The sequence below is a fragment of the Filicampus tigris genome, chromosome 5 (assembly GCF_054856515.1).
Source record: "Filicampus tigris isolate MCC_2025a chromosome 5, RoL_Ftig_1.0, whole genome shotgun sequence".
In the NCBI taxonomy this organism is placed as follows: domain Eukaryota; kingdom Metazoa; phylum Chordata; class Actinopteri; order Syngnathiformes; family Syngnathidae; genus Filicampus; species Filicampus tigris.
The window spans coordinates 9,665,810-9,679,544 of NC_141221.1; the positions used below are offsets into that span (position 1 = coordinate 9,665,810).

At 40.9% G+C, this 13,735-nt stretch overlaps 1 protein-coding gene across 5 annotated transcripts in view; it reads left to right on the top strand.

Annotated features, from left to right (window-relative positions):
• LOC147147207 (transducin-like enhancer protein 4) overlaps window positions 1–12,908 on the top strand; it is a 32,908-nt gene extending 20,000 nt beyond the window's left edge. For 2 of the 5 annotated variants that reach the window (XM_086030589.1, XM_086030590.1), the window contains exons 9-20: window positions 852–974; window positions 1,115–1,168; window positions 1,241–1,393; window positions 1,578–1,707; window positions 2,810–3,021; window positions 3,323–3,399; window positions 6,432–6,681; window positions 6,767–7,014; window positions 8,689–8,836; window positions 9,287–9,437; window positions 9,550–9,626; window positions 9,961–12,908. In XM_086030589.1, coding sequence (XP_085886715.1) covers window positions 852–974; window positions 1,115–1,168; window positions 1,241–1,393; window positions 1,578–1,707; window positions 2,810–3,021; window positions 3,323–3,399; window positions 6,432–6,681; window positions 6,767–7,014; window positions 8,689–8,836; window positions 9,287–9,437; window positions 9,550–9,626; window positions 9,961–10,068 — 1,731 coding nt within the window. In that variant the 3' untranslated portion in view covers window positions 10,069–12,908. The remainder of the gene's footprint in view (window positions 1–851; window positions 975–1,114; window positions 1,169–1,240; window positions 1,394–1,577; window positions 1,708–2,809; window positions 3,022–3,322; window positions 3,400–6,431; window positions 6,682–6,766; window positions 7,015–8,688; window positions 8,837–9,286; window positions 9,438–9,549; window positions 9,627–9,960) is intronic. The other 3 variants (XM_086030591.1, XM_086030593.1, XR_015086806.1) reach the window with 2 other exon arrangements.
• Window positions 12,909–13,735: the final 827 nt, after the last annotated feature.

Below are 13,735 nucleotides of genomic sequence, written 5' to 3' on the forward strand. Positions count from 1 at the left end.
TTGAAACGGGGCATTCTGATAAATATTGCGTTTGTGTAATAAGTGTTAATGCACTTGTTTTTAGCCAGCTCTGGGGGCGGCCATTTTGTCTTCTGTCGACTGAAAATGGCTCAGATTCAGAAAACAGGTCAGCCGTGATTGGTTGTTGTGATGTCATTTTCAGTCGACAGAAGACAAAATGGTCGCCCCCAGAGATGGCTAAAAAGGAGTCCATTTTGCTGCTCAATTTATATTCTACAAATGCAATATTAATCAGAATGCCTTGTTTCAACTAGTGGGCCTGCTGGGAACATATTCTTGAAAAAAATATGTTTGGGTTGACTTCCGCTTTAAGCCTGCAGATACTGTACCCTTTTTGTAAAAAAAAAAAAAAAAAAATCCATCCATCCATTTTCTATACCGCTTATCCTCACTCGGGTCATGAGTGAGCTGGATTGATACCCCATCTGAATTTACAAGGGAGGGGCTACACACTAGACTTGTTGCCAGCCAATCGCAGGGCACATAGAGACAAACAATACCATATATTGATTTGGAGGTTTTCCAACGCAAGAAATTGGACTTTTGCTATGTTACATGAACGTAAGCCTTTGCTTCCATTGCGGAAAATTTTCATGAGTGAATTCTTAGCGGATCCCACTTCAATCTTAAATTGAACATTCATAAATAATGACAACCAAAGACAATGTAACCAAAGTACAGTAAATCATATTGTCCATTGGAAGCTCCAACATAGGCTGGAGCTCCACATTAAATTATTGTGGTGGAAAACTTTATTATGGAAATGTCTGTCGTTCACTTTCACTTTCACTTTCAATGTGTGTTCAGTGTGAAGTTGTTATTTCTTCCAGAGCTCATCTGTGTCTCCGTCTGCCAGTTTCCGGACTGGAGAGAAGCATCGAGGTTCTGCCGATTACTCTGTCGACAGCAAAAAGCAGAAGACAGACGATAAAGAGTTGAGCTCTACACGCTATGTAGGTTTTTGTTCCACGGTTGCCGTGAACATATTTATTTTCTATTGCAAGGACCAAATTCCATGAAACTTGACAATGCATATTTTTATTCAAAATAGGAAGCGCAATAGTTTATTTATTTCTGTATGAAAATCTACTAGGAGAGTGACGGTGAGAAGAGTGACGACAACTTGGTAGTGGACGTGTCCAATGAGGTATGACAATCATAACGTCTTGTGAGATTCTCGATCAGCAAAATGAAACAGCTTTCCAAACAACCACCCCAGGATCCAGCCTCTCCCAGAGGAAGTCCCGCCCACTCTCCTCGGGAGAACGGATTGGACAAGAGTCGCCTGCTGAAGAAGGATGCACCCCTGAGTCCCTCTTCTGTCGCCTCCTCCAGCAGCACCCCTTCATCCAAATCCAAAGAGACTAATTTGGTGAGTCGTCTGATCTTCTTTGTATCATTTCTCTAGGTAGTTTCTATTTTTAGGGGAAAAAAAACGTTTATGGGGTAAGTATCATAGATGAAAACCTAGTGGTGTCAGTTTTGTCCTATTACTAGTTTTACACATTTCAGCTGATATAGCAGTTTTTAAAACTTGCCTTTTTTTCCTGGAGAAGAATGAAAAATCCACAACACCAGTTTCCAAGTCCAGCACACCCACATCCCGCTGCGATGCGCCCACTCCCAGCAGCACCACCACCAGCCTGAGGGCAGCTCCAAGTAAGCCAGCAGGAGTCGAGACGCTAGGTAAGTGTTTTGTGATTTGTAGCAGGTTACACACATTTTAACATCTTAACTAGGGCTGGACTATTTTGAAAAATAAACTGAATGCAATTATTTTTGCTCAATAATGCGTCTTAATATGCATCATTCATTATTATACATAAAGGTTTTGGTATTATAGGTTAGGCTCACACCATAATGAAGGCAAAGGAATCATAAATTAATATGAAAGACAGTTTAGCACTTTGACAACTTCACAAAATTCAACCAAAGAAGCGTGGTGGAAACTTAAAGCGGTAGTCAACGCAAACATTTTTTTTTTAAGACTATGTTCTATGCAAGCCCATTAGTTGAAACAGGGCATTCTGATAAATATTGTGTTGTGGAATAAGTGTTAATTCACTTGTTTTTAGCCATCTCTGGGGGTGGCCATTTTGTCTTCTGTCGACTGAAAATGACATCACAACTGCTCACAACGTCCAATCACGGTTCAGATTCAGAAAACAGGTCAGCCGTGATTGGTCGTTGTGAGCAGTTGTGATGTCATTTTCAGTCGACAGAAGACAAAATGGCCGCCCCCTGAGATGGCTAAAAACGAGTGCATTTTGCTGCTTAACGTAAATTCCACAAACGCAAAATTAATCAGAATGCCGTGTATTCTTGAAAAAAATATGGTTGGGTTGACTTCCGCTTTAAGTCAGTCAGTAAGTCATAAATCTGATTTTAACAACAATTCAAACAAATCTGTGGCTTTATCATACATTTCATGAAAGAGTGACATGTAAACATCTGCACTGTACTTTAAGTACTGAACTGAGCTAGACACTATAGACAGTACATAAATAAATGAAATTTACATGTATATAAAAAACTAAAGCCGACTGACCGACTGAACTGAAGCTGGGTTTGTTTATTTTTCAACCTTTGCAATTTGCAAATTGCATTCTATAAGTACATCAATTTGTATTCAATAGCCAATTTTTATAATGTGAGAGATTCCACGCATGATGACGAAAAAAAATAATTGTGTAGTAGTGCAGTAGTAGTAGAAATAGAGAAAAGCTAGGCTGACTGTTAGCTTATCTGTAATTAAATGCTTTCTCCGTTCTTTCCTTTTCCCACCAAGCTGATGGAAGAAGTTTGGATTGTCTTCTTGTTGCAGTACCCGGCCTGCGCACACCGCTGGCGGTGCCGTGCTCGTACCCTGGCCCGTTTGGAATGGTCCCTCACCTCGGCATGAACGGCGAGCTAAGCGGAGCGGGCGCCCCCTACACTGGCCTGCATAGCATGAGCACTGTGGCCGCCGCCGCCGTGGCCGCCTACGGACGCACACAAGTGGTACACAAAACACATGCATGCTATGCAACTACAGTTGCAGATGTATTTTCCTGGAGTTGTTTTCATTTACCACGTTTCTAAATTATCCCCAAATGTGAATGCTTGTTTGTCTATGAGTGCCCTATGATTGACCAACGCCTGGTCCAGGGTGTACCCCTCTTCTTGCCCAAAGTTAGTTGCTCCCCCTTACGATAAACACTCGAGAAAATTAATGCATAATTGATTGATATATGTCTCTAGACTTTGGTCTGTGGTGCATGTGGCCTCTGTTCTGTCTTAATTTAAAGTTTATCTTTTGTAGGTGGGATTTGATCCTCACCATCACATACGTGTCCCTGGCCTTCCTCCAAACTTATCAGGCATTCCTGGGGGAAAACCGTAGGTCTCCTTTTTCATTTTAAAAATTATATACATAACCTACTCATCTGTCTGACATCTGTTACCCACACTACATGCTCATACCACACACAGGGAGCAAAATATCTTTAGTCTAATTAATCAACTTGTATATTTACTCTACAGTCGCCATAGCGATAATGCATTGGGCAAAAAAAATATTTAAACCCCACAAAAATCTTTAAAAAAACACGGATAAATGTTAAATATAATATCTAATGTTTACATGTTTTCAACATGTCCTTCTCTGACATTAATTTTAAAAAAAAATCCAGGAACATTGCCAGTCATTTAGCTGATCGGGGACCTTGCTCACATTATTGCTATCTTGATTCAACAGCTGTGAAAAAGTCTTACTTAGCAGCCACAAGTTCCCCACTTCACATTGTGCTCCTGCTGAAGTCCTGGTACCCACAGACCGGAATGATTATTTCGTCCTACATTGTTTGTCCACTTTTACCTGGCGTGTATGCTGTACAGATTTGGCCCTATCTACACAATGCGGTATGACCACAGTATATCTCGTATCCTCCTACCCCATGAGTTCAACCAAACAGCACGCCTGTCTGCTGGCATCTGTGATTGGCTGAATGTACGTAGCCGGACGTTACGTAACTTACGCTGAGGGATAAAAGATATTTGGAATTAAAGAGATGTTAAAATTCTATACGAAACACACATACTATAGCTAATTCTTTTTTTGATTGTAAAAATGTTTTTCAGATTTTTTACCTGTCAAAAAAAACCCATAAAAAAATACATGAACACTATTACTTTATGATTGGATTGTCGAGGGCGTGGACGTAGAACTTCCACCACCCAGCGTAAGTCTTTCCGCTCACAAGATGGCTCGAAATAAGCTTTCAGGCTCACATATACAGTATAGCAGCACAGAACAACTCCGGACAGAATGAGGTTGTGTTTGCTGTAATGTCTTATTTCGCGGATGTAATCAATGATGTCACTGATAGATTGCGCAATTTATGACATTACAGTCAATCACCGATTTTGCATAGCATGCGACATATCAACCGAGTTTCATCCACTTGACTATATCGATGTAAAGTCTAATTAGTAGTGTAGTAGCTCACAAAATGTAGTAAACCTCTCACATGTTTATAAATAAGTTGTTATAGCTTTTCATTGGGCAACACAGAAGAAAGACAGAATGTCAAGCAGTCAGTGTGCAGATTGTATAACGTCTAAATTTACTGTCCTTTCAAAATAACTCGACACAGCCATTAATTAATACCCCCAGGAATCTGCAGAGAAAAAGTGTTGATTCCACGGAGAACAAATCCTGATTCAGTGGACAGCAATTCTTGATTTCACAGCTTGAAAGTGGATTTTCCGTGGGCATTAAAAAACAATCTAAAATGACCACTTATGAAGCAATTTCATGTAATAATTACCGGTAGATAATTACTGGTAAGTAAGAATTATTTTAGGAAATTATTTGCAAAAACCAAATCAATGTGAAACCATGTGGTTCTAAAATAATCAACATAAGTATTCTCTTTGTCTCTCTTGGGCAGATTTATTTTTTATTTTATTTATTACTTTTTAAGTGCAAAACACCGCTTGTGGATAAAACCTCTAAAATTCTATCGGAAGTGCCTTTCGTTTAAACGGTGATGTCGTTTTGGGGGCTTGAATATGCAAACATTTTAAACCATCCATTAGAATGAAAAAGTTGACTATGCTCCGCTGTTGAGTTCCCTAAACTCAAAACTCTGCTCAGATCAGGTCATGTCACGTACATGTTTACATCACATACATGTACAGGGAAGTAAACAAACGTGTCTGACTACTCTGAAAAAACAAATCCTTTGGATTTACTTAATTCAAAAATATACATTAGTTGCACATGATTAAAATGTGGTAAATCTATGTAATTTTCCCATGTTTTCTTAAAAAATAATCAAATGATATGTATTAGTTTTAACATTAACATTTTAATCGTGCAAATGAAAATTATGTACTTATTTTCAGTGTATATCCATCCTTTGGCCCTGCAAGCTGCTCTGGCTTCTTTAATATCCAAACAGGAGTCCTTCCAACAATTTTACAGACTGTTCATCTATTGTTTTTGCTAGTATTAGCCATCTCCGTGCAGATCATTGACGTAGAACGCAGGTCAGAGACGAAGGGAGATTTTACGCATGCGTGAGGACACGGCAGAGTTCGATCACAGCACCACCCTGCCAGGCATGCATGCACAATAGAATCCCACACACTCTTGCGTCACCGTATGCACACATATTTTCTCTGATAAATGTTTGTCTAAACGCGAAATGAAAAGCGTAGACGATACTCCACTTTTGCGTATTCTGTTCAGATCGTCATTATATAAACATAGCATTAAATCCTGTCTATCTGTCCTTGACATGTAGCTGCCGGGATGAAAATTACATGTAAATGTTATATTCTGCACCTCGCGCTGTATTCCGTGGACTGCTTTGATTTCCACGGTGGGCTTTGAAATCAGCGGTAAATTCTGCGATCAAGGAATCGCGGATTCCTGGGGGGAATAATTAATGTCCAAACCGCTAGCAACAACAGCCCAAAGTGGAAATGTCCAAATTGTGGCCAAAATGCCAATATTTTATGTGGCCACCATTATTTTCGAGCACTGCCTCAACCTTCTTGGGCGTTCATGAAAGCCTCAGCTATTTTCACTGAAATCTTCTTCCACTCCTTCATCATGACGTCACGGAGCTGGTGGATGTTAGAGACACGTGACACCAGGGAAGTAAAATGGTTGATTGTGCCCACTTTGTACATTTTCATGTAGGGGTGTCCTCACTTTTGTTGCCAGCGGTTTATACCGTATATTAATGGGTGCGCGTTATTATTTACACTCTTATACAAGCAGTACACTGGCAACTTTACACTGTAGCAAAGTGTAATTTCTTCAGCGTTGTCCCTTGAACAGGATATAACATGCCAAGTGTGTTCTCACTTTTTTGAGATACTGTACTGTTTATCCTCTATTCATTTCTTTACTCCACCAGAGCCTACTCCTTTCACGTGAGTGCTGACGGACAAATGCAGCCAGTGCCTTTCCCTCCGGATGCTCTGATCGGCCCGGCCATCCCACGTCACGCGCGACAGATCAACACACTTAACCACGGGGAGGTGGTGTGTGCTGTCACCATCAGCAACCCAACCCGTCATGTTTACACCGGCGGCAAGGGCTGCGTCAAGGTGTGGGACATCAGTCACCCCGGGAACAAGACCTCTGTGTCACAGCTGGACTGTCTTGTGAGTCACTTCAATGACAGCCTTTATTCATGACCAATATTGGGCTCCTAAATGTGCAAGATTAGAATTAAGTTTGTGCCATCAGAACAGAGACAACTACATCCGCTCCTGTCGACTGCTCCCCGACGGACGGACGCTCATTGTGGGAGGTGAGGCAAGTACTTTGTCAATATGGGACTTGGCCACACCGACTCCACGGATCAAGGCAGAATTAACGTCATCGGCTCCTGCGTGCTACGCCTTGGCCATCAGCCCCGACTCCAAAGTCTGCTTTTCCTGCTGCTCCGACGGAAACATCGCCGTCTGGGACCTTCACAACCAGACTCTGGTTAGGTAGGCTCTCAGAGGTGTTCCTCAAATCTTTTTTTTTTCCCTCACGATAAGACAAAACAGATTGACCCTATATGATATTGTATCATGACTGTTATGATACAGAGATAGGACCAGAAATTACAACTACAAGAGTCTCTTCTAGCTAACATAATAGCAAAAGAAGGAATACAACCTGGCCTAACATGTCAATCACAGAGCTGACACGCTTCAACTTCATATGTACACATTTCCACTGACAAAATCAGGTACTACAATATACTGTTTCTATGAACTGGTCATCCGGGGTTTCCAAGGTTGGTGAGTTGAAACCATTGTGTGATGTTTAATGTCATTTGCGAATACAAGATGAGATGATGAAAAGAAACACACATGCTAATGTTAGCTTATTCTGTTGCTTATGCAATTGATCTGGAAGCTGCAGTATTCTATGCGCTTAGCTATATCTGTTCATTTTCTTGTGGCCCTCAGTCTCTTCTCAAGTAACATTTGTCATCTTACTGTTGCCAAAGCCATGTTCTCCCCATTTTTGGTTGTTTATTAGCATGCCTTGTTCTGACCGGTGTGTTCAATATGCCATGTTTTTTGCAGTGTCCACTGGTACTAGTTAACCAAACCTACGGGCAATTCATTCCTCAATGAACCTGTCAGGGGAGCCGGAATAGCTACAGTAGATAGAACCCATTCATACAGAGGCCCAATATTTGAGTCCAACACAAGTCTAGCGCAAATTGAGATCTTACTGTGGTTCTGAGTGGGGTTTTCTTCCTTTTGGTATTTTCATTGACGCATGCGGTACTTGCTTCCCGGCCAATGGAAGCGGCTCCTCTCAGTCCCTTTAAATTCAGTGCAGGATGGGCAAGCACGGTGTACATGACAGAACTGACTCGCTGGAGTCGATGCAGGAGATCAATGCGTGCCAAGTACGTATATAAGAAACTGGAAGATTGCGGTTGATTTAAAGTTGGCTGCCGTGAAGTGGGTACTTGGAGACCGCCTTTCACCCCCAGTCGCGCGTTCGTGTGTGACAACTCTCCCCCTTGCCCAAGCTGTGCCACGACAAGGGAGATGATTTTGATGATTGATTCTGTCACCAAATTGTCACTTGCGGCAACGGCGTGTAATAGAAAAAGCCCTCGGTTCGCCGGAATGCCCAGCAAGGCGCAACACCATTTGCCAAATTGGCAGCTAGACAAGTAAACTAGGTATGCCCGTGCATGAAAATCAAGATGGGTCAAATTTTACGCGGAGCGCAAGTTAGCCCCAAAAAAATCCCGTACCAACATACTGGGTGTCCAGTTTTCTTATTATTCCAATAAATTATCTAAAATGTAAAACAATTTTCTTGAATTTAACTCACACTTGTATCTACATATTTAAACAAAAAAATCCTAATGCATCAAAATGGAAAATTGGCCAGTCAAAGAGTGGGTACATGTTTTTGGGACACCCTGTAGATCCAAAACAGCTAACATCTTGCTCTCAGGCATTAATACTTATTTAAAACAAACATTTCTGGCCTACATTTCGGAACTGTGAGCTCATGTGTTTTTTTTTTTAGGAAAACATTGTCCCTCAAGGGCCAGATTTTGATGTCAAGCCATTATCCCCTCCCATTTTCAAAGCAGAACGCTCTTTCCTATAATTGGATTAAATGAGGCTATGTGTACACTGCAGACAGTTCCAGGGCCACACCGATGGAGCGAGCTGCATAGACATCTCTAATGATGGCACCAAACTTTGGACGGGAGGCCTGGACAACACCGTCCGCTCCTGGGACCTCCGAGAAGGCCGCCAGCTGCAGCAGCATGACTTCACCTCGCAGGTAATCTCAATATCAAAGCAGTACCGTGACTTTAAACCACTGAAATAATGTATTAATTGTATTTAATTGGAAATATGTACAACAAAGGAAATCAAATACAGTTTAAAATACATAATTATATTCACAATAAATATTCTGAGATCCTAACAGAATATAATAAAGTGATAAAAATAATATCCTGTATCTGCCCATCCTAATGTTGCATTTAAAATTTGGGAGCGCATTTTTGTTTCTGGCATTTCAAAAAAAAAAAAATTCCACAATTGAAAAGCAGCTGTTCTCCCCGTCGTCACACATGTCTACTGTTGTCTCCTCGCTACAGTAACGCAGTCATCATTACGCACAGCGGTGCCGCGTTGCTCCCGCATTGCAATTGCGTTGTTTAAAAACGCAAAACCGGCCATCGCAATCGGTTTCAGGTTTGAGAAATCTCCAACACTGTGGTTGCAGATCTTCTCACTGGGCTACTGTCCAACTGGCGAGTGGCTGGCGGTGGGAATGGAGAACAGCAATGTTGAGGTTCTACACGTCTCCAAACCTGACAAGTATCAGCTCCACCTCCACGAAAGCTGTGTGCTCTCGCTCCGATTTGCTCACTGTGGTTAGTCAAAGTTATCTTGATGTGTTTGATTGTACAAAAGTGGTCATTGCTGAGCTTAATCACTGGGGCAGTTGTGTTGTCCTTGGCTCATTCACGGTGCTGTCGCGTGCAGGAAAGTGGTTCGTCAGCACAGGAAAAGACAATTTGCTGAATGCCTGGAGAACCCCGTATGGAGCGAGCATATTCCAGGTAACTCGAGGAACAGAAATGGACTTTGAGTTTTCCATTAGGACTCAGGTGTCAAACTCTGGACCTCGACGGCCGCTACCCTGCATTTTGTTTGAATGTTTCCCTCTTCCAACATACCCGATTGAAATGATCAGCAAGCTCTGATAACAATCCTCGAGGACCGGAGTTTGACACCTGTGCATTAGGAGGAAGACAGAGATTGAGAGAAGCAGGGGCATACCAAAAAAAAAAATAATGATAGAGAAAACACTAAACAGACTTTATAGAACATGAAACAATAGTTTTGAAACAGATATAGGACTTTCACATACTGTGTTTCCTTTCCCTCTGACAGTCCAAGGAGTCGTCTTCAGTGCTGAGCTGCGACATCTCCGTAGATGACAAGTACATTGTGACCGGCTCCGGAGACAAGAAGGCCACTGTCTATGAGGTCATATACTAGGGTGAACCAGGGGTCTTCCTCCCACCCAGGCACCATTCAATGAGGCCAACCCTGTGTACCATATGTAATGTGTATAATATGGATTTTCAGTTGTTCTTGGACTTTTTAAGGCTCTTCAGAAGTTGAGCGAAGCACAGCGATTTTTTTTTTTTTAAACGAGTGAATGTAATGTCCATGCGCACTGAGCATACTGTATGTTGTCAAACGATTATCCAGATAACATTTCTTTACAAAAAAAAAAAATCCTCGTTTCTTTTAATGTGTGTTTGCGTAGATGTGCGGCACCAACACGAGCTTATTGTTTACATACAATATTTACTTATTTGCGCGTGTGTATGGATGCTTGAAAGAGGGCGTCGTTGCACTTAACACTGGATTTAGCCATCAAACCTCCCACTTAGCAGAAAACATGCATGTTAGGTTAATTGAAGACTCTAAATTGTCCATAGGTGTAAATGGTCGTGGGAATGCGTGTTTGCCCGTACAGTTTGCCACCATATACATTACTTTACACACACTTGCCCAACCGGGCCATTACCACTTTTATGAATAAATACGATGAAATCAACATCCAAGTCTGGATCTGGATCTGTACTTTGCCACAGCAAACTTAACTACTACTATTTGCTTTTTATAAAGGAGAGAGTGTGGGTATTTTGAGAGCTGCCTCGTCCCCATTCGCTGACTGTACCTGGCGCACTCTGTACATCTCTTGCCTGCATTCGGCCGACAGGGACTGCACGTCTCACTATTCCATCCACAGGTACATATAAAATTATGAATATATTTACGTTTTGTTGTAAAGCACAATATATGTGTAGTGTATCAACTACACTGTATTTGTATTGTTTGACAGCGGCCATCTTGGTCTCGCGAGATGAAAACCCAGAAGCTTTTTATTTTGTGTGTGTGCATTTTGATAGGCTGTTACATCTGCAATTTTGTGACACGCACTAGAATGCAGCAAAAGCAGTGGATAATCATTTGCCAGTCCTGAAAACTAGTCGCTTAACCCCACACACTATAGTAGAGTTAAGTTGGGTTCACATTGCTTGGCGTGCAGCGGGCTTAAGGTGAACTTTGTGTTATGTGACAACTTAGTCTTCCTGTTTGCTCTTTTCATTTCCCACAAAGACACGATTGATATGGCAACAAAGCGTAGTGGTTGGGATGTTAAATGTTCAATTCCATTTTCTTACTGCCCGAAAAAAAAAAAAAAAAAACATGACATGCAAAAGAACTGATTACACAGAAGTAATATTTTCTTAAAGGCTTAAATACAGTATTAAGAAGTTAAATATGAGATCATTATTCAAACTTTTTGTATTATATCATGAATATATGGGGCCAGTACCGGTTCTGACAGGCCTACCACAAGTTGCCATACCACCGGTCAACTACCCGTACTCAAAAAGGTTTAACGTCGGACCCTGATGTTATAATGTCAAATATTGTTTTAAATAAGCTAAGAAGCGAATAAGGTCAAAATGGATGGATGAAATACTTTCATATTTTTAATGTTGACTCCCAAACTTGCTTTCAAGTGTGGTCGTTTAATATCCCTTTAAATACCGGTAGTGTTACTTTTTTCCAATTTTGTGAGGAAAGAATCCTCAAGAGGACTGCCGCAGATGACATGCGCTTTGACAACAGTGGCACTTCAAAAAATTCACAAAGTGTAATGAGTGTTCATGAGAGTATGAGTGTGTGTGCACTAATAACAAGATTGCCCTCAGTGCCCTCACTTCTTTGCTTGTAGGGGGAAAAAAACACACCGTGCCTTTACACCTTTTTGTCCAACCACGGGTACTGAATATTACTGTTTTTTGGGGGGTGTTGCAGCATTCAAAGAAGTTATCATAAGATGAATTTTAAAACCTGAGTTGCTGCCCCGTTTTCCCCCTAAAACATGCATGTGAAACACACCATAATATTCTGTCTTCTAGATGGCTTGAAGCATAATGGCATTTCTACAATCCAGAATGGATGCCTAAATATCCCATAGTAGTCATTGTGCTTAACAAAAGCTACATTTAAGTGTTCAAGTCATGCCAAAATTTCTCACGGCCTATCACGGTTTCTGTGATGGGCATGTAGGCTATAATGACGCTCAGTAAATGTTAGATTTCAGTGTGTCAAAAGAACAACATGACCAAACACAACTGTTGTATATTCTACTTGATAAATGTAAAAGTCCTCCTTGGTTTTGTTACGACACATTTTCGTCACTTAAACTAAGTAGAATACACACATTGGAAATGACTAAAATAACTGACTGTTTATAATTATTGGTCGTTTGTTGGATAAAATTTCTGTTTATGACATCATTTTCACAATTGTGGTGCAGGCAGATCTGTGCTAAAGTCCGAAGTAGATGCTTGACACGTGTGCATGTCAGAATGTACAAGACTCATTAGCTAGCTGCTTTTATGTTACAGTTTGTAATCATTATGTTATAACTCTTGTGCTTCATAAATTCATGCATTTTGTTCTCATTTGTTTTTTGCACTTGTTTACGTTTTTCTACTGTAAAAATATCCTGTGTAACTTTCTTTTTGTTTTTTTAACGAAGCAACAACAAAAAGGTTCACGTTATTGCTAAGTAACACAAGCTGGTCCGAAACTATTACATGGAGTGATGGCGCATGAAACATTCAGCTCGGAAAAAGTTATGATGGGATTGTACAAGAACTGTAAACATGTAATTATTTAAGTTAAAAAAGAAATGTCCTGCCACTAACAGATGTGTTTCTTCTATATGAATGGCCTTTTGTTTGGATTTTTGCTTTTTTTTTTTAATGTAGTCTGTAGTTGTTTTTATTAAATTATTGTGTGGAGTTTTTGGGTGTAAGATGTGTTCATTGTTCCATATCCCATAACCTATGGGGGTAAAATATTAAAATAACAATGGAGGGTAAAATAGCAATGGAAATACTTACAATATACTCAAATATTCATTTATATTTAAAATAATTGAACTCTTTGGTTTTTAATTATTAAAAAATGATAGAAAAAAATTTATAAGAAAAATTAACAATAATAAACAATAATATTGTTCTATTATTTGGGAGGGGTAGTAATTGTGATTAATTAAACTCTGATGTGGAAACGTTGATCTCCATCCAGCCATTACCTATACCGCTTATCCCCACAAGGGTCGCGGGCGTGCTGGAGCCTATCTATCCCAGCTGTCTTCGGACACCCTGAATTGGTTGCCACCCAATTGCAGGGCACACAGAGACAAACAAACATTCGCACTCACAGTCACACCTAGGGGCAATTTAGAGAGTCCAATCAACTTACCCTGCATGTTGTTGGAATGTGGGAGGAAACCGCAGTACCCGGAGAAAACCCACGCAGGCACGGGGAGAACATGCAAACTCCACACAGGTAGGCTGGAGCCGGGATCGAACCCACAACCTCTTAACTGTGAGGCGGACGTGCTAAGCTGTCGACCACCGTGCCGCCCACAAAAAAAAAGGGGGGGGGGGTGTCGGGGGGAGTACAGAAAAAAAACTCTGGAAGGGCTGCATTTGTCCTATGCGTGTATATTGGCACCCAAAAAAAAAAGCTGCGTTTTGGATGGTGTTGAAATACTCCACACATGTTGGTTGGAGTGGGTGATCCAAGTGAGGGCTGTGGAGGAGGATGATGATGCCACCATTAC